Below are 22,134 nucleotides of genomic sequence, written 5' to 3'. Positions count from 1 at the left end.
ATATTAAAAGCTCAGTGGACTTCCACTCAGATATTGTAAATACACACATAATTCAGGAAATTGTCAAACCAGTGTCAACAAAACATGCTGTATATGTATCTGAGCCAATGTGTAGGTACTTATAAGGTGGTCGATTTATGTAAACCAACACTGATGAATTTTGATTTATATTATTAATACTGATTGCAATTATTTATTTTGAGCGTGACAAAATACATCAATGTAATAATACAATGAATGAGGATAAATGTAACATTAGACAATGTAAAAACCCAAGTCATTGGTTTCCACTGTAACAACTTTAATGACGACTTCTCAATTACAAAAGTAAAGTGTGGGGTTCCCCAAGTATGTGTTCTAGGGCCATTGTTTTTTGTTTTCTTTTTATATAATGATCCTCTGTGTACACTTATTCATAATCATGGTTTAGCTGCCAGTGCTATTTTGGTGAAAAAGGGCTGCATGTTTCAGCCAAACCAGATGGCAGATGACAGCTTAATAAAGCTAAGGAAGATGCAAAAGACATTAGACACTGAATGCTGAGTCACTTTCACATACTTATTTCTTACAGAAGTACTTCTTCTAAGGCCACATGCAGTTAGAAGAAAGTTTTCCCATCATGTAGTACCACTTGCAGGCATTTCCATTGATGCTAGTTTGTCATCTTAACAGCTCTTGTAAATTATATTATTAGAGCAGCCATTTTTCCAACCTTAGAAACATTGCCAAACTAAGAAATATGCTGTTATAGGATAAGAGCTTGTATAACCTTTTGTTTGGATGATTGCAACTTATTGCTCTTGTAAGGAACATTAGACACATTAACAACCTCACTGACTAGGACCAGTGAGTTTGAACATATTACCAATGCTTGCATAAATGATAAAACTACAATAGTGTTATAAAGTAAAGTATTGAATAGTGGCACAGCCATAGTTAGACCTATTGGAATCTGCACTTATTGTTAAGAGGTGGCAAAAGTACACTTAAGTAGAAGTACAGATACTCATGTTTTAAAATACTCAAGTTCAAATAAAGAAGTTTAAACTTATGTACTTAATTAAAAAGTAGCCATTACTATTACCTGTTATAGTGTAACGCTGGTAAATGGACCTCACATAATATTAATATTATTAAAATATTAATCGCAACTTAATCACACCTTTTTATCTGTTTTAAATGTACCTCAAAATAATATGTTTCAGGTATACTTTAATACTCTAATACTCTAATCAACATTGCCATGAACAAATATGGATGCTTTATGCAAATGTATGTGAAACCAGACTCAGCATAGAGCATGAAGACAAAATAATCTTGTAAATATTTTATTTTATTATGGTGTTTTAAATTATGTAAATTATCAGGACACCAAATGGAACTTTTGCTATGTTTTCACACGGATGGTTTAAGTGGTGATACTGGAGAAACTTCGAGTTTTCTAACGTTCATACAGATTACATAATCAGAGAATATGTGATGTGATTTGGTTTATTTAAAAGTATTTTGAAATACTTTTAATTTGTGGTTAATATGAGTGTATATAAATAAGAGTAGACCCTTTACATATTCAAATGATGCATTGCGCTTAACTGTACGATTAAATTTGTTTTGTAATGATAAAAAAAAAGGTGTGCATCATGGCGTATTTTGGTGCTGATTCGAGACTTGGCGCACCAGTAAAACAAATGTTTACTGATTAAAAATGACTTTTCGGTGAAGTTTATATATACTTTTTTAATATGGTCAAACAGAAATGTGCGCTGCATTAATCATTGTGTTAAACAAATGCGTTAATAAAATTAGTGTCGTTTAATATTAATTTGTGTTAATGAGTTATTAACGCGTTCGTTTCCACAGCCCTAATAATATATTCATACAAAATGAAACAAAATAAAAAAATTTTTTACTCAATGAATGTATTCAGGCTGAACATCCACCATATAGAACACAAGCAGAGAAAAGATGATAATCAGGTGATCAAGAACGTCTCTGTTCTCAGTGATGTTTACTTCAGTGACTCCCTCTGTCTCATCCACAGTACCTCCATACTTCTTGTTGCCTTCTGCCTTGCTAATTGTTAGCTTCGGAAACTAGTCTACGCCTGTGGTGTGTGAGAGCCAGGAAATGATACACCAGTGGTAGATTGAAAAAGCCTCACAATGCCAGGAAATAGGTTGATGGGCTAAAAACCGCAGGCAATGAGAAGAAAAATGTTGATGTCATCAAATAGATGAAAACTAAAGTGTCTGGTTTGGAAATGTAAGAAGTAGAAAGTACAGATACTTGTGTAAAAATGTAATGAGTAAAAGTAAAAAGTTTAAGTAGTTAAAAACCTACTTAAGTACACTAATAAAGTATTTGTACTTCGTTACTTCCCACCTCTGATTGTTGAATCACAATACGCACTCTTTTAAGTCACTTTTTAAGCATTAGCATGCTTGATAATCTTTTTCCTCTCTCTTGAGCTTTATGTGCACTCATGCTGTCTAATGTAATAATGGTGCCAAGTCCTGAAACACTTCTACACACTAAACCCATTAAAAACGGCCTTTTCTTTCTTTTCCATTTTCTGGAGCTTTCTGCATTTGTGAATTGTGTCTTACAGATAATGTCACGTGTACCCTGCATACTTGTAGTTGTAAAAAAAAAACAAAAAAAACCCCAGTTTATATCTGACCTTTTATTTGTTTTTTTCTACCAAAGAACAATGAAACCTGTGCTCCCAGGAAATGCTTTATGACTGTTTGCCTTTTTCTCTCTATTAATGCACAGGGCCCCATTTAGATTCTGGTTCATCTTAAGGTGATTTATTCATCTCATCTCAGTCTCCCATGGGTAGCTCATTAAAGAGCTAAATCTACAGCCAAATTTCTGTAACGATGCTTTACCTATTGTTGAACGCACTATAGAAATAAAAAATTATTGAAATAATAACCGAAATGAGTTAAAAAATTAAATCAGTCAATTCCATTAATGCTGTAATGTCTAATACTGACTCTATATCTCTGTAAATAGTTTTTACTAGGAATTATTCAAAAGCCTCTGTTGTTTTGTGCTGCTGTTGGCATCATTTGATAAAATCTTAAATAATCCCACTTGTGTGCAATATCTCTTTGGAGTGTTCATTCTAATGGTCCTAATGGACACAATATATAGCACAGGCTACATTTCCTTAAGAACTGAAACAACAGTTTTCCCACAAGTCATTAAAAAGAAAAGTAGCAACACAAACAGGGTGTCTTCCAGTTTACTAAATCGTTGACAAACACTAACTTTTATTGTCTGGTTCTACTTCCTACCAAAGTTAACTTCCTCCGATATAGTCTATATTATACTATACCTATATAGTATATATTGGCAACAGCAAATCAGGCACTAAGGTCATGATTTAACTTCAATTAAAGAAAGAGTTTAATGGCCATTCTTTTTTATTTTTACCTTTTTTACCAAAATGAAATAACACACAGTAATATGCCACTTTTTACAGCACCCATGTGTGTATTATATGCTCACCGAGTGTTTATTTCAGGTATTGTAGCCTTGTCATAGCCCTGGCGGTCTTTAGTCGTTGTGTCTCTATGGTGCCATGTGATTGTTGTTTTTATCCCAGTTGCTTCATGTGCATGTTCCCCAGTCTTTATATTTCACTTTGTTTTAACTGCAAAAACATGTTTTTCTTCACTTACATCCGTCTCTATTCCTGACACACTCTTGCACATAAAAATTCTAGGTGAGATCAAACTAGCTTCAGTAATTCTTAATAGATTTCAAGCCAAGCCTTGATAGGAATTTACAGGAATAACATACTGTATGAAAAGAAAAAGATCTCTCATTTTCTATATCTCTTGCAAGGCAGAGCAGTGGAGGTGTGTCATTATCTCCATGGCCTCCACTTAAGAAGACAGCAATGTAGAATGACAAGCTGTTTATTTTTTTTTTACTGCGTGGTATGAGACTAGAGAAAATACAGTATGAATAAAGCCAGAGTGAAGCTTTTGGCTCTTGGTTTAATTCTTACTGTTGGGGCAGAAAGAATATAACGCAGCTGGTAGACAACAGGAAATTAAAGAGCAAATGAATGCTTTTAAGTGTTTTCCGTTTCTACCTGACATGTGAGGTAATGTTTGGTGATAAAGCTAATGGATAAATAATTAGAGGTTATTGGCAAAGAAGAAGAGCAAGTTCAAGTTTACATTGTCTCTTTTCTTTCTGACAGGCGTTCTGCTAGAATGATGGGATATATAAAAGTCATTTATTAAAAAAAGATTCTTTTCACTCTGTAGGTGTTTAGTTGGTCGTAAAAGCCATAAAGAAAGAGAAAAAACGAGGAGAGAGGAGAGAGCTTCAAAAGACACATAAAAGGATATATATAGAGAGAACAACTGACATAGCGAGCATCAAAAAGAGACAGGAAGCCCTATCATCTGTCACAGGCTTTAGGTAGCTGAGACTTTATTACGCTGCCATAGTCTCTTTTCTCGATGCCAACATCACTTCATAATAAAATCATAAACAGCATCAAAACCCTTAGGAAATCAAACACATAGACGTGAAGCCGGAACCCGGGGTCCTTCGGTGGCACCGGCCGAAATGATATAATGGAATAAACACTAGCGATGTGTTGCAACCTTTGGGCTTCAAGAGCTAAATCGCATTCAATACCAGCTACTTGGATTCAGAAGGGACCTACAAGAGCACACAAGTGAAAATGAGTATGTAATGGTTTGTCATTTAAAAAGAGTCTGAAAACAAACAACCAAGTCTCCTCAGCGGAGAGAGGAACCGGCTCCAATTTTCTGAGATGAATAGGCAAGTCCTTGCCATACGAATGGTGAGATTTGGATCATTATGCACAGCCTACGAGCGTATTTATCATCCTTGACCCGGGGTCCTTGAAATTAATTTAGCCAATCATTGTAATGCATTCCCCATGTTGGAGGGATCCTTACATTGATATCAATAATGATACGAAATCATCTGCATAACTACATATCATTATTAATATCAATATACCTCATACAAGGTGGTGCAGCGGGTAGTGTATAAGGTCTCAGGTTTGATTTTGAGCCCAGTATGAATGGAGTAAAGAACATGCAGCTACGAAGAATTAGTTATGCCAAATTGCCTCCTACAGTATGTATAATAGTCCTGTTTGTAAATGATCTGAAAATGCGTATCACATGATAAACAATAATTGGTTAAAAGATGTTCTGACCAAGTATATTATATGGCAAAAAAAAAAAAAAAAAGTATGTTTATTTGTGTTTTGGTGTGCCTTCTGTCCATCATTTTATAGACTTTTCACCAACTCTCCTTCGCTCCACATTTATGTTTGGAAATAAAAAAATACATAGCTGAAATAAGCACTTAGTGCAGCCATATAATTCTACTGTGAGCGAAAGAAGTGCGACTACCAGCAGTGTTTTTCCATGATGAAATATAGGAAGATGCAGGACATCTAATTAACAATTGTTTGTCTGGACTTCTGTAGTACAATGTGTATAATGTGTTGATCTGTTGGGATTGACTGCTTTAAGCAACATTAATTAAAACGTTGTTTTTTTTGTTTTTTCGCTTTTTTTAATGAAGGTACTCTTGCCCATTTTAATACTCATATATCAGCCAGGCTCTGACTGTTTCCAGTGTTATATTGTAACCTGGTTTTCATGCAGCTGATTGGCCTATTGATTCACAACCCTTACAATGCTGCCTTAGCTAATGTAGCTCAACCTACAATGACCTCATGATATGGAACTGCTGGATTTGCAAAAACAGTTCCTTGAAAAATACACGCAAAGGCAAGATTGGCACCTCAAGGAAATGTGATGAATTTGCTTGAGAGTGGCTGAAATCCAGACAGAAAAAAACAGCACACCATTTCAAGTACAAACAAATAAATAAATAACAAATATTCAGTATTTCAACGTGCAAATACTGACTCACGTTGCAATTGGTTTTTTTAATACATTTTATATGCAGTAATGTTTTTAGTAGTGAAAGTGAAGTAATTTTTTATGTAACTTCTTTTTTTTTATACATAAGATTTCATTTTAGAAATTATTGTTCTTCTTTCTCTTAATATAAGTATTAATTGTCATCAGTGGTGGACAAAGAACACAAACCAGGTACTTGAGTTAAATAGTAGAGCTACACCCTGTAAAATATTACTCCAACAATAGTAAAAGTGCTTCTTTTAAACTTTCAATTGAGAAAGTATTTGCCTTCAAATGTACTTACTGTGAATATCCTGAGAATTATGATTTATTATGGCTATAATGTTCCTATCATCATTTTTGTCACAAGACTTTTGCTTATTAACTGTTCATTTGAAAAGACTCTTATGTTAATCTGAGCACAACAATCGAATAAGGAATGATATTAATGATTTAAAAACTGATATCTATTAAAATTATCATGAGCCCAAAATCTTCTTCAAAACACCATGTAAATAAGGCTATGGGTTTATTCCTCTCAAAATGTACTGGTTGCTGTTAAAATAATACTCATGCTAAGTAGATACCAAGTACACTGATTGGTGGCTTGCTGCAGGCTTTTCCAGATAATCCACTCACAAATGAAAAGGAACGATTGTTTGAGCAAAAAGTATAAAGTACGATATTCGACTTTGAAATGTGAAAGTAAACGTCTCCCCAAATGGAAATACTTCAGTAAAGTAGAGATACGTGAAAAAGTTACTTAAGAATAATAACAAATTACATTTGTTACTGTCCACCACTGATTGTCATATCTCTCACGCATGTGGTGATTAATCAAGATAAAACATGTAGTATTTGGCATTTGAAGCAGTGACAGAGGTGCAGACTTGTGAGTAAAACTATGAGGATTAGCTACTCTGTCCTGACACTGCACCATTGATCCCCGGTGTTAGTGTGACAGATCGGCAAGAAGCGGCTCTCCAGTACAACACAGGTCAGTGCGCTACACTGATGGGGTCACTGGAAGCCCTCATAAAAGATTAGAACCTGGCAACTCACTAACATTGTGCCCTGACAAAAAGAAAATACCCCCCAAAAAACACAAACACCTCACGATTCAGCTTATAAATGAACAGCTCACATAAACAGATTGAGGGGGGAAAAAAATGCTGTTTCATCTCTAATTGAAACTGCCAAGCCTGCGCATTAGCGCTGAATGTGTTGGTAATGAAAGAGAGGGGAAAAAAAAGAAAGGACTTTTATTGAGTTACAGAAAACTAAGCGGCCGCTAATGCTTAAATCGTATTTTCTTACAGGAACATTGTTTGCCTTTTTCGGAGACACTTCTCATTTGAGCACTGCGGTGCGTAAAACGACACTGTATTATCTTCTTGGCGAGAACAAAAGGCTGGGAAAAAGCAGCATAGGCATTCGGCGGAGACAAATGTAATCGAAATGATTTCGCTTTAAGCCAATTTGCTACACCAGTTTTACCTGGTGGGTAGAAATGTGGTGCTAAAGTGCTTAAAGGAAACTAAGAGTATTCCAAGCCGTAGGGTGTGGATACGCTAATTACCCATAAAGACGGTCAGAAGGAAAGAGAGAGAGACAGATAGACAGGGAGGGAGGGAGAGAGAGAGAGAGCGCACATTAAAAGAATCTGGTATTAAACGTTATCCGAGTTTAACACAGGCAAAACATTGTGCGTGCACACACACAAACACACACACACACACACACACACAGAGACAGACAGACACACACACACACCCCAAAGAAAGAAAAAACTAAGTAAAATATGTCTACTCTGTTCTTTCATGTTCCTTTACCTTAAAGAATTAATCTGCTTGGTTACACACTTGTATTTGACCTGCATTCCATTTGTAGAAAAAGAACTAGAGAGATAGAGAGAAAAGGGAGAAATACACTTTTTTTTGCAGCTAAGAAACTCCTTTTCTCTCTCCTGGCTGAGCTGCTGACAGAATGGGGACACTTTAATTTGATGTATGGGTGATAAAAAACCTGCATCCTCAGCAGAGAAAAAAAAAAATTTACAGGGAAAAAAATGTGAACATGCGTTCTTATACAATGTCCTAATTATCCCAAAAGATGTAACAAAAGTAACACAAAAAAAACAAATAAAGTAAAAATGACAAAAATAAGCATGCAATTATAGTGGAGGTGTTCAGTAGAGGTCACTGTGAAACGGGTGAAACAGGTGAACTCTGAGACAATGATAACCGGCTTCTGGTACTATTGTAATCAAACTGCTTATCCCTCTTGGGGCAATGTGTCTGAGTGGATATTTAGCAGACACCCAAACAAATGAGGGCGGAAACATGGGAGGGAAGAGAGAGAAAGAGAGAGAGATTCAGGTAGAGAGGTGGACTGTGGGGCTGGTTTTGTGTGTGTGTATGTGTTTGTGTCCATGAGACTCCTAGTGATAAATGATGTCTGAGCCCAAACTGACTGCATCCTTTCAGAGTCTTGTGTCACCGCTGCTTTGCGCTGCTCAGTAATTTATTTCCACCTTCTTGGCCCTTTAATGAAGGGTCCAGTAGCAGCACATTGATCAGCCAGAACCCTCCCCTCGTCCACACACACTCCATTTAACGTCATCATTTAATCTGCGATCCACCAACCTGTTCCTCACGTACTCTCGCTTAGATCTGTGACCTTTCAGTAAAAAAAAAAACCAATCAATAATCAGCTTTACTGCCTCTGTGTCTAATTAAAACAAGCAGAGTGTGGCTCAAAGGGCAGCACTGATGCACAGGACCTTCTAGATTGCTCAGAGCAGCTTCAAGCAAACCGGACTGTGAATGTTGCATGCAGTTTCTTTCGCAAGGGATGTGCCAAAAAATGCATGAAATGCATGTCATTTCCTTTAAATCATTTACGTGATGAAAAAAGGACTGCATATGCAATCAGAGTTGAGTTACTTATGCATAGTGAGACACTTGTGCTGAAATTGCATGTCTCACTTATGTGGTTTAAAGCGCATGTTCCTCGCACGATATCGGCTTGAGCGAAGGACTGTTTGATGTAAAAAGCAGTAAGTGACACTGAAATGTATATTTTTTGCGATAAATCAACCTAAAACGTGTGAAATGAATGAATTTGGGGCTAATATGAAATATATAAATAATATGGCACTAAATACAGAAATATGGCACTATTCATTCATGAGTATTCAAGATTAAGTACCACAATTTACTATCTTGTGGCTTTTAAAACTCCACCTGGTTAATATGCATAATCTGAATAGATATATATCTATGAATAGACATAAATATGTTCGTAGCCCATCAGTAAATAAGTGAAAATTTTAATTTAATTCAGTTCAGTTCAATTCATATCAATTTTCAATTCAACATTGTCCCAAAGCAGCTTTACAGAGATTAAGAGTGTAAATGTTTACATTTAATGCCTATACGTTTGTCATAAGAAACCATGCGAGTAACCGGGGAGCTGGTAGCTTAGTGTTCAGGCACTGGTGTGGTTCTTCCACCCCTGGGCCCCTGTGCAAGGCCCTCAACCACACAGCTGCTCAGTTATATAAATAAGATGAATGTAGGTTGCTTTGTATAAGGGGTGTTTGCCAAATGCTGTAAATGTAAATGGAAGACCCAAAAGGGAACCCGTCCTCATCTGGGTGACACATTCATTATAGTTCCATCATTGTTGAGGTGTTATGTTCAGTGATGGCCACTTCAGAAAATCCTTGTGTACCTGTAAATATTGATGCAACTTTAATCATGGCCCAAAAGATTTAATTTGCAAGGTTTAAGAACTTTTCCATCCAATTCTGTGCTTTTTAAATATTCTGAATACTATATATTTATGAATACCCCTGCAAACCCATGTTCACGCACATAAACTCACCAAGTATATGCATTTCATTTCCTACTGTGAATGGTTTCAATCATGAATTCAGGTCTTAAGCAGAAACATTATAAAGCCTTTATTCAGAGAAGCAAGGCCAAGAGAGGAATTCTAGAAAACGACTAGTAGGTATTATTAGGACTAGGCTTACTTTTAAGGCTATTATCATGTAATACACTGATTTCCTGGATTTATTCTCTAGTGTATTCTTCTATAAGTAACCTTCGACACTGCACATCTGCTCATTAAGTTTTCGCACTAGCTCATGGGAAATTAGCATGCAGTAAAGCATTCCCATGTGCTTAAGCTCAAAAATATCACCTACTGCATGTATTCTTTTTTTTGTTTGTTTTTTTCTACGTTTCTTTTATGAAGGATGTCTTTCTTTCTCTCTTTCTTCCTTTTTTCTGTGTGTTGGATTTATTGTTTATGATGTGTTCATTGTTTATTGAACGTAGCTTGATTTTTTAGCATCTACTGGAGTTTGAGGTGGATGCATCATGCTCAATATTGCACAATCCATTTTCAAACTGTTAAACAAACAAGACTGTTATAAAGTTGGAATAATGAGAAAACCAGTCTCTCCATTGGATACCAAATATGTAGCTACAAATTAATCAGCAAACATACATTATACGGATAAAACTTTCGGGACACCTGATGTTTCCAGCCATATGTGGTCTTTTCTTAAACTGGTACCACCAAGCTGGAGGAATAACATTTTTTCTTCACACTTAAACTAGGAGACCCAAAAAATACCAAATATGAATATATATCATTTTCATGGGTTGGAGAGAAAGATCTTAGATAGCCTGCTATAGAGCTCTGATCTCAACTTTACTGAACAGCTTTGGGATACTTGGAAGGCTGACTGCACCCCAGGCTTCCTCACTCTACATCAGTACCTGACTTTACTAACACCCTTGCGGCTGAATGAGCACAAATCTCCACAAGCACGAAATCTCCAAAATCTAGTGGAACATCTTCCCAAAGGAGTGGAGGGTATTATAACAGGAAAAGCAGACTAAATGTGAAATGGGGTTTTTAAAATGGACACACCATTTTTATGGTCAGGTGTCGTCAAACGTTTGACTGCATAGTGTATGACTATGAATATTAATATGAATAAAAAAAAAAAAAGAATAACAAGCAAGAGATATTTCAAGCTCATAAAACTAAAATGGGTATGCTTTATTTTATTCTTTAAATATTTTTCCTTGCAAATAAAAACACCCCACACCATGATTAAAGACATTTCTTGTTCAAGTTTGTGCATGCAATATTTTACCAGTGGTTAGAGTAAAAAAATAAAAAACAAAAAACAGAATCATAGTGTGCAGATTCCTGCTCTACCTAATAAGCGACATAAACAGCACCATAAAACCTGGAGGACAATAAAATGAGAGGAATTGAATGGTTGGTTACACATTTCATCACCCAGTTCCATACTACTAAATGGCTGATAGTATGCCACACCACTTATGGAGTGCTATTGTACATGTTCTAAAAATACATATGGTGTTGTTAATATGCATCTCGAATAGGAATGTATGCTGCGATTTTCATTAGGAGTGATGAGGATGGACAGGATTAGAAATGAGATTATGTTTGAGAGAAGGTGAGAGAGGAACGACTGAGATGGTTTGGACATGTGCAGAGGAGGGACATGGGGTATATCGGTAGGAGAATGCTGAGAATGGAGCCACCAGGCAGCAGGAAAAGAGGAAGGCCAAGCAGGAGGATAATGGATGTGGTGAGGAAAGACATGCAGGTGGTAATTTGAAAAAGGCAGATGGAGAGGACAGAGTGATATGGAGACGGATGATCGGTTGTGGCGACCCCTAACGGGAGCAGCCGAGAGAAGAAGAGTAGGTTTGTATTGAAATAGCAATCTAACGGGATTAATACTGAAATCAGAAAATGTTTAAAATAATATTTAATGCATGGGGGAGCTGTGGGATGTGCATTGAAACTAAAAAAGTCTTAAGAGTGGGTGGTTTTAACTCTCTTGAGGGCTGGAGCAAGTGGTCAAATATTGAATGAAGCTTACTGAGAGAGATTAATAAACATATTCACATCAACACATCTTATTTTTATGTCGGTCAAACGATAGAAAACTTTTAATTGCAGTGAAAAAGTATACTCGATCGACAAATGTGTAAAGATGTTCCTAACCCACAAGCTAACCCGCGATCTGTTTATGAACTCTTACAGATATTCGTATATGAAATGATAAAATGTAGTCAAATATTAAGATATAATATCATGGCAATCCCACAATATTCAAATCTATAATACACTTCTTTAACTCCAGGCGTCGTTCAAGGCTGACTTTCATTTCAAGTGACAGGCTGTACTTATGGCAGGCTGCAATATGGAGGAAGATAGAATATTTATCATAGACAGAAAAGGGAATTCCAGTTTTATAAAGGCGCAGTAGCCTCTTACATCAAATTTCTTCATGTATACAGACGTAAACTTGGAGAATCAACAGTCAGAAGCTCGCTGCAGGCCGCAGCTCTCAGCTCCGCAGAGAGCATCTGCATTATTAACGAGGCCAGTGATAACCACAGATGTTTCCACGTCTGTGCTGTATTTCAGCCCTATTCGAAAGCGGCGCCTTCGGTTGAATCACCTTTCACAAATCCGCAAACCATGGATTTTTACACACTCGTCCCAAAAGCCCGATAAATTATTCATGATTAATATTACTGTGATATCTGATTTTTTTTTTAAGAGAGTGCAACAAATATAGAGGACAAGATATATTTTTGTTTTGAACAAAACCATAGTTCAGGTACAACAAGAAGCATAAAGTCAAGGAGCATAAAAAAATATGAATATGAAAAAGGACAAAGAATATGGCAACATTTAATATCCATTTTTGGGGCACTCTGCATTTCTTTGCCATGTAAATGCTGGTAACAGAGCCCTCAGAGAACTGCAGAGGCTGAATCATAAGCATCCATTCAGTTGTACTCTGTACTAAGGAGCTGCGTTTTATTTCCTCTTATAATGATGCCAGACAACTGAGGGGGAAATGTACAAATGACATTAGAAGAGGTCTGAAATGCATGAAGTGGTTCGAAAAAGAGCTTTCGTCTTGTTACAATAAAGCGAATTGCACTTTGGAATGAAAGGTAAGATGCCCAAACACATTGTACATACTGCAGGAGGAAATCCAGCGCATGTTACTTTTGTTATTATCGTCAGCGAGATCTGTGTAAAGAATAAAGTGAAAAGCTGCGGTGATTAATTTTGAATTCATATTACAAGAGGATGATGAATTAGGTCCGTTTAAGGATTAGTCAGAGCCGGACGTGGAGGAGTAGCTCTCGATGACACATTATTAAGTTGTAATGAAGTCTCTTGAAGTGGTGTGTCAAGCAGCTCCAGGCTGAAGCCTTTTCTACCAGCATCATGGGGGGCTGCCAAAGAGAAAAGCCCTCCGAGAGCTAATCATGTCAGGCAAAATGAGGTTTAACCGCAGCGCCACAACTCTACTACAAACCCTTTGCTGCAGCCTCTCTGCTATTCTGTTGCTAATGATATCGGAGTTGCGCCTGATTTGCAAGCGTTTTGCCAGTGATTTATGATGTCTGAGAACAAAACTGCATCAGGCAGGACGCTCGAGTACATGTCGGCCCCTCGGAGGAGAAGGACTCAAGCCTGACACCGCACTGAAGAACACTGGCATAGCGTGTAAGTTAATCTCTCCCTTTGACCTCTATTTCTTCGCTGCCGCCCTTCTTATTTTTCTCGCCATTATTGTGTGGATATCAGAAAGCATGGCTGAGACCACAGTCTAACCCCTGCACAAACCCATCCTTTTTTCAGAATGGATTATCTGACATGGTCACTGAGGCACTGCTTTTTTTTCTTATTTTTATACAACATGATTGATACCTGTTAACAAAAAAAGGTACATTCGACTTGAAATTAACAGTATATGATGGGGTAGATTAAAGTTTCTAGATTGCAATACTTTATATATAATAGTATTAGTTTATATATATATATATATATATATATATATATATATATATATATATATATATATATATATATATATATATATATATATAGATATATATATAGTATATATACAGTGAGAAAATAAGTATTTGAACACCCTGCTATTTTGCAAGTTCTCCCACTTAGAAATCATGGAGGGGTCTGAAATTGTCATCGTAGGTGCATGTCCACTGTGAGAGACATAATCTAAAAAAAATCCAGAAATCACAATATATGATTTTTAAACTATTTATTTGTATGATAGCTGCAAATAAGTATTTGAACACCTGTCTATCAGCTAAAATTCTGACCCTCAAAGACCTGTTAGTCTGCCTTTAAAATGTCCACCTCCACTACATTTATTATCCTAAATTAGATGCACCTGTTTGAGGTCGTTAGCTGCATAAAGACACCTGCCCACCCCATACAATCAGTAAGAATCCAACTACTAACATGGCCAAGACCAAAGGGCTGTCCAAAGACACTAGAGACAAAATTGTAACCTCCACAAGGCTGGAAAGGGCTACGGGGAAATTGCCAAGCAGCTCGGTGAAAAAACGTCCACTGTTGGAGCAATCATTAGAAAATGGAAGAAGCTAAACATGACTGTCAATCTCCCTCGGACTGGGGCTCTATGCAAGATCTCACCTCGTGGGGTCTCAATGATCCTAAGGAAGGTGAGAAATCAGCGCAGAACTACACGGGAGGAGCTGGTCAATGACCTGAAAAGAGCTGGGACCACTGTTTCCAAGGTTACTGTTGGTAATACACTAAGACGTCATGGTTTGAAATCATGCATGGCACGGAAGGTTCCCCTGCTTAAACCAGCACATGTCCAGGCACGTTTTAAGTTTGCCAATGACCATTTGGATGATCCAGAGGAGTCATGGGAGAAAGTCATGTGGTCAGATGAGACCAAAATAGAACTTTTGGGTCATAATTCCACTAAATGTGTTTGGAGGAAGAAGAATGATGAGTACCATCCCAAGAACACCATCCCTACTGTGAAGCATGGCGTGGTAGCATCATGCTTTGGGGGTGTTTTTCTGCACATGGGACAGGGCGACTGCACTGTATTAAGAGAGGATGACCGGGGCCATGTATTGCAAAATTTTGGGGAACAACCTCCTTCCCTCAGTTAGAGCATTGAAGATGGGTCGAGGCTGGGTCTTCCAACATGACAATGACCCGAAGCACACAGCCAGGATAACCAAGGAGTGGCTCTGTAAGAAGCATATCAAGGTTCTGGCGTGGCCTAGCCAGTCCTCAGACCTAAACCCAATAGAGAATCTTTGGAGGGAGCTCAAACGCCGTGTTTCTCAGCGACAGGCCAGAAACCTGACTGATCTAGAGAAGATCTGTGTGGAGGAGTGGGCCAAAATCCCTCCTGCAGTGTGTGCAAACCTGGTGAAAAACTACAGGAAACGTTTGACCTTTGTAATTGCAAACAAAGGCTACTGTACCAAATATTAACATTGACTTTCTCAGGTGTTCAAATAGTTATTTGCAGCTGTATCATACAAATAAATAGTTAAAAAATCATACATTGTGATTTCTGGTTTTTTTTTTTACACCTACGATGACAATTTCAGACCCCTCCATGATTTCTAAGTGGGAGAACTTGCAAAATAGCAGGGTGATCAAACACTTATTTTCCTCACTGTGTATATATATATATATATATATATATATATATATATATATATATATATATATATATATATATATATATATATATACTATATTTCCTCACCTGACCTTTCCTGGTGTATGTGGTTCTTTTCCAAACTGTTACCACAAAACTGGAGGCACTCAATTCTATAGAACGCCTTTAAATGCTCTGTAATAAAATGTTGCATTCACTTGAACTTGGAAACCCAAACCTGTTCCAGCATGGCACTACCCCTTGTGCACAATGTTATCTCCTTGAAAATCTGGTTTACATGCTTCATATAGGAGATCTTGAGTGGACTGCTATAGAGCTCTGATCTCATTTCTACTGAACACCTTTGGGATGAATTGGAACGCTGACTGCACCCCAGGTCTCCTGAACTACACCAGTACCTGCCTTTCATAATACCCATGTGGCTGATAAACAAAAATATTCATAAACACATTCCAAAATCTAGTGGAACATCCTCCCAGAAGAGTGGAGGAAATAATAAGAGCAAATTAAGAGTAAATGTGGTATGCAATGCTCAAAAATCACATATCATACTTATGAATAGGTGACCCAATACTTTTGGCAATAAAGTGTATGTGTGTGTATATACATATACAGAAATAGACTATATTGCCAAATATTTGTGGACACCACGTCTTATGTATTGTATGTGCGTTTTAAGCATTGCCTTCCACAATTACTTTTATTATGCTTTTATAATTCCCTCCACTCTTCTGGGAAGATGTTCCACTAGATTTTGGAGTGTGTTAGTAAAGGCAGGTACTGATGTAGTTGTGGAGACCTGGTGTGCAAATCATCCCAAAGGTGTTCAGTAGGGATGAGATCAGAGCTCTATAGTAGGCCACTCATGATCCTCCTCTCCAAAGCATGTAAACCAGATCTTCAAGGAGCTCACTTTGTGCAGGGGCATCATCATGATGGAACAGATTTGGGTTTCCAAATTCAAGTGAATGTAAAACTTTATATTTTTATTATACCACATCCAAAAAATGATTCAAAGTATGTTGTAAAATAAACGGTTAGTTCTGCACATCTGACTTTACCAAGCCTTGTTATTCTGTGTTTGTTGGCCTATATTTTTTGTCTATTTGCCTGTTTCCCATAGGCCCTGTTACACCCTGTTTGCCCTGTTTGTTGATTGGCTGACCTTAGCCTGATTTTGACCCTGACCGTACGATTTGGATTTGTTTGCATTGCTCTCATTAAAAACTCTGTGCTGTTTCAGCCTGAACATTCCAGACAGTCTAGTTAACTACAGGCTAAAAAATAATCTGTTACTGAGACATGTCTGCATTATTTTATTTATTTATTTATCGCAGGGAAAAAAAACGAAATCAAACCGGTCACATCCAACACGAGCAATTAATAATCATTTAGAAAGACTATTTGAAAACATTAACAAATATCTACCCATTCCTCATTTATACTGCTACACAAATCATACCTATGAGGTAGAACTCAAAAAACAAAATGGTGGTATTAGTCAAGCACTTTTTTTGAGAAAAAAAAATCATAAAATCAAAACAAACAAACATTTATTAGGATTAGATCCCCTAACAAGCACTGCTGTGATTTCTGCAAGATCCTAAAGCAATAAACACATAGATCTCATCCCAAAAAACAAACACACATATCATACGCTTCCAGCAGTGTGCAATATCATAAATGGCTCTTTCAAAGAGCGTTTCATTCACTGTGCTTTGAAATTGATATATCTTAATCCTATTAAAACTTTCCGGCTCTTGTAGCCTCCCAGGCTGTTAAGGTATTGCACTAAATCAGCTCACTCTAATGTGTTTCTAAAACAAAGAAATAAAGAAGCATTATTGCGAGGTCATTGCAATATTAAATACCATGAAATCGTTTCGTTTAATTGGGTTGGGGGTATAAGATATTTTTAAGATATTTTGCTGGGATAAAAAAATAAATGTCATTCAAAGGACAGTTTTATCTTACCTGAATGAAATAAATGAACAAAAGAAAGTGAAGCAAAGGAAATCCACCTTGAATGACTTGCAGATCGATCTTTATAATGAATACTATTCAGTGGTGTCCAAGATTTGAATTATTTTTTACCTCTTTTTTCTTAAAACTTCAGCAGCATGCTGGGCCTTTTTTTTTTTTTTATATTATAGTAGTATATATATATATATATATATATATATATATATATATATATATATATATATATATATATAGTGTTTCAGAGTGGACTTTTCCTCGAATCTTTTTTCCTTGGAGAAAGGCTGAAAAACTGGGACACTGCTGATTATTTCCGGCTCGGATCTGCACTCAGCATTAGAGTATTAAGAGTTCTCAAAAAGTGTTGAGTGTTCCGGGTGGGAGATTGAGTGCGGGTTTATGCAGGTCTTCAGATCTAAAGCCTTTTAAACAGGTGGAAGCAGCCAGTAGCTGCTTCATAAATTGAGCATGAGGAAAAATGCTCCAGTTTTCTAAAGTGCCAAATGGTGCAATGTCAACTGCAGGGGACGGATCCAGCCTCGTGCCATATGCTCGGCATAAAGAAGAGACGCGCAAACGGCGACAGCTGGTCAATTGAAAACAGAGTTTTTCGGCGCGTTTCTCAAAGACTACAGACCTGTCTAATTCGATTATCAGTACGCATGCACTATACAGTGTGGTAGTGTTTGTGAGAAGACATGCAGACACATGCACTCTCACACACACACATACACAGTTTATCATCTTCCAGAAGCCAGTAGCAGGTAGCATTGTCCTCATTGACAGCTCTGCCTCTGCAAATGACACACAAAGCTTTCTGGGTGAAAAATAGCCTGACAGAGCTGCTACCTGACTGCTGCGTCCCACTACAGTGCCATTTGACTGTCTATCAATTGCTGCAACAAGCAATTTAGTGGACCTGAACCTCGTACAATAACAAGACCGAGCACACAATCTTAAAAATGTGTACAACATCAGAAGGCTGCAAAGGGCATTTGGATTGAGTGAATTGCAATGCTTTTTTTGTTCTTTTTTAGCCCCCAGGTTCCTCAGAGCGTGACATTTTACTGAGACTGTAGTGAAATAACCTACAGTGAAGGCCGAACCATTTTGAATAGCAGAGGGTGCATTCCAACATGATGATCCAGATAATTCCCGGGTGGGACAGATATTTATCAAATACTCTCTCACTTATATACATTAAGCAGATACTTTCTTCTGCTCAAGGTCACGGTGTAATCATTGGTAATTGGGGTTGTGAATCCAACCCTGGATATGATGCCAATAAATCGCCATACTGAAAGTCTTCCATCAAAAGCATATGATATGATGATTAAATTGAACATTTTTCTGCTTTTTTACTTGATGGCACAACAGTAACATCAACACAAGACTGTATGAAGATGAGGCTGATTACTTTCTAGTCCAGACAGTAGAGTCACAGAGCCAATTAGAGACTGTTACAACAGCAGATTACAAGATGTGATCTCTTTTTGGTGATGATATTTTTCACACTGATGCATTACATAACACACCACGAGCCGTGACCGAGAAAGCATACGTGGAGTATAGTTTGGAGGACAAATAAATAGGTTAAGTACACGTTGTCTAGTGAAAGGACGATTTACACAATAAGAGAGAACTGTGCATGTAGTGTTTTCTCAAAAGTTACACCTTTTGTGTTTTGGTATTCAGAGGTAACACATGGAAAATAAAAAATAAAAAAATTTATCTTGTCTTAATGTGTGTTTGTGTGTGTGTGTGTGTGTGTGTGTGTGTGTGTGTGTGTGTTAATGCTCCACCTTATTCTACGTAATTATGGCTTTGATACACCATAGTGCATTCATCAAAGCAAAAAAAAAAGGCATTCTTTATCGTTTCATTCAATTTGTCATTTTTAGATAGATAGATTTTGATTTTGATACATGTCCGTTTCCACCATCTAATATCACACCCATACATCACTGTCCTGACCCCTGGTCGCAGTGTGGACCCCTTGAGCTTGGTCGTGACGTTTCCCAGACTCTCAACCACCAACACTGCTACTTCTCTGCACTTTCATTTGTCATTCATTGTGACAGATGAACAACTCTTTCCCGCTTCAGACTACAGAATTCCGCCGCAATTTATCGACGAGGTCTTCCTTGATTCGAAGAAGTAAATGGTAAGAAGTGAAACAAAGAAAGATAGGGGCTATAAGGGTAGGCAACACCTGATAAATGTCATTCGAGAAGAGCCTTCAAGTTCATACGGCAGCCGAGTCTTCACCAGGCACAAACACATCCCTCACATCTCATTTCTTACATTAAGACGCTGAGAGAAATGTCAGGCCAGATAACGGTCGTCTCCGCTCAGCCCCTGACATTAAAGGACAGCGAGTGTGCAGACACGTGCGCAGTGTGTATATTGCTTTTTTGCACAGGAGTGATTCAAAAAAGCTCAGCCTTGGCTGCTTGTGTTGCTGGTGCATGTCCTTTTGGTAATAATGGGTAAATTAAAAGTGGCACGGGTTGCCCGGGAGTTTAATAAAGTCGATATGAAAATGATAAGCTGTGATAATGGTGGGTTTGCTGGAGAGGACAAGACACCAAGGTGCAACATTCGAATACTTTTCATAACTTTATTTCTATTTAACATTCGGGGATGCTTGCGTAACTAGTTTATTTAATATCTACCGTATAACTGATGCAGGAAAGCAGCCTGAATATGTTCTTTGGTTTCTTATATTTCATGCACCTCTATTAAGTTCTCTGTAATTACTCTGCAGGATTATGATAATGAAATTAGTGATTAAAAGAGCACTCCCTCTCTGTCTTACTCTCTCTCATTCTCTTTCATTACAACAATGCTTTTTACTCCACCCCCCCCATTTAAGACATCAACACATTATCTCTGTAGTGATGCAAAGACTTTAAATGACTTCTTGTCTTAATGGCAACAAAAAACCGGACTGAATATGCTCAGGCCAGCTTAAAAGCTGCTTAGGCTTTTATGGGAAATGGAAATGGAAAAGTATTGATAAGAACAATAATTGGCTCCTAGGGCAAGTGGCCAATGTGAAATTAGCGTAAAAAGGTTTCTTATTGGATCAGGGAGTAGGAAAGTGAATAGTTTGCTAGAGTGTCAGAATGCTGATATTGACCGGTCCTGGAGGGAAAAAAGAAAGAAAAAAAAAACATAAAAGTGTAGAATATTGGCTTTTCAGGGGTTTTCTAGGGTTTTTTATATTTTTTTTCTGTAGACCATTTTAGCTGATTTGTGTCCATTTCAATTAAAGTCAGTAAATCATCTATTTTCAATTGCCCTAAATAGTGAAGCTGGATATGTTTCATAAAATGAAGTTGGCAAGAACATGACTGCACTATGGGCTTTCAATAGACGTCCCATAGTCACAGAAGACATTTCTTGCAAATTAAATTAGCACGTGCCTGCAGCAAAGCAAACAAAACCCTAGATTTTTAAAATCCTATATATTTCAGAGTAGCATGAAGTCTCATTTCTACCGAACCTGGCGCATGCCTTAATGGCTATGCCAAAGAGTCAATGTCTCATTAATAATTCAGCATGAAGTGCACATTCAATAACCGCTGTTTGCAAGTCAACGTCTATGTTTTGCTGCAGTTCGTGATTTTTGAAACAATCAGACTGAGTACAGAAAAAGAGCAAAGTGAGAAAATAAACAGTTATCTGGTAAAAAAGCGAAAGGGGAACTCTTACCTCGAGCAGAACGATATTTCCATATAATGCTGGGTTCAGGCCGTCCAATCGCCAGACACATGAGACTGACGTTACTGCCCTCGTTTACCGTTATGTCTGTCGAGATGTTCACAATCCTTGCCGGAACTGAAACACATAAAAGAAAGTGAGGAAAGTTTTAATGAAAACGAATGCTTTTATCAATTAATACATTAATTAACAGCCCTTCGATTCAAAATTCAGTGATTTCTATTTTATAGAAACCTAACCACTTTGGAATCCTGCAATGTTGGCCCACAAAAATGAATTGGTGTTTCATCATTTCACTTTTTTTCATGCGTGCAAAATCTCACAATTAGCTTTATTCTTTTCTGGTAATACAGGGAGCAAAGACAGTTTGAGTCCACATGAGCAATATGCACACTGAGCAAGTCCTGTGGGATGCGTTCTTAAAATCCGTTCTGCACAGAGGCAGAACCCAGTGTACTTAAAAGCCAGAGTGATGGAACACATAAACTACCATCCAAAAAAGTTCTACCGCTCTGGAGGTAGAGAATTCTAGGACTAACCCCAGGGACAGACGTCTCCCATTTAACAAGTGAGGATTTCTACTGCTTCAGTGGTGCTGCTTGTCTGATTCACTACTGATATCACAAGATGGCACTGAAAGTTAGAAGCAGAATTACATCATCGTACTGCTTAATTTGGGATGAATAATAATAATTCATACAAATAATAATAATATTAATCATAATAACAACTACAATTTGCACTTTTTGTGAATGTAAAACATTTCAACACAAGTATAAAAGTATGTATCACAGAAATTATGAATACACATCAAGTTATTAAAGCTTCAAAGTAACGATTTTAACGCTCAACTTTTTGATATATTTTCAAGTGTTTTAAAAAAGCGGTTTATTTGATGATTTATTTGCATAAGCTGACTTTTTA

At 37.2% G+C, this 22,134-nt stretch overlaps 1 protein-coding gene across 2 annotated transcripts in view; it reads right to left on the bottom strand.

Moving 5' to 3' along the window:
* opcml (opioid binding protein/cell adhesion molecule-like) overlaps positions 1 to 22,134 on the bottom strand; it is a 239,027-nt gene that overhangs the window by 23,451 nt on the left and 193,442 nt on the right. For both annotated transcript variants that reach the window (XM_046861778.1, XM_046861777.1), the window contains one exon: positions 21,202 to 21,327. In XM_046861778.1, the coding sequence (XP_046717734.1) occupies positions 21,202 to 21,327 (126 nt within the window). The remainder of the gene's footprint in view (positions 1 to 21,201; positions 21,328 to 22,134) is intronic.

Source organism: Silurus meridionalis, chromosome 11 (genome assembly GCF_014805685.1).
Source record: "Silurus meridionalis isolate SWU-2019-XX chromosome 11, ASM1480568v1, whole genome shotgun sequence".
NCBI classification, from domain to species: domain Eukaryota; kingdom Metazoa; phylum Chordata; class Actinopteri; order Siluriformes; family Siluridae; genus Silurus; species Silurus meridionalis.
The sequence above is the reverse complement of the archived record's forward strand: the minus strand, read 5'-3'. Positions and strand labels throughout refer to the sequence as shown.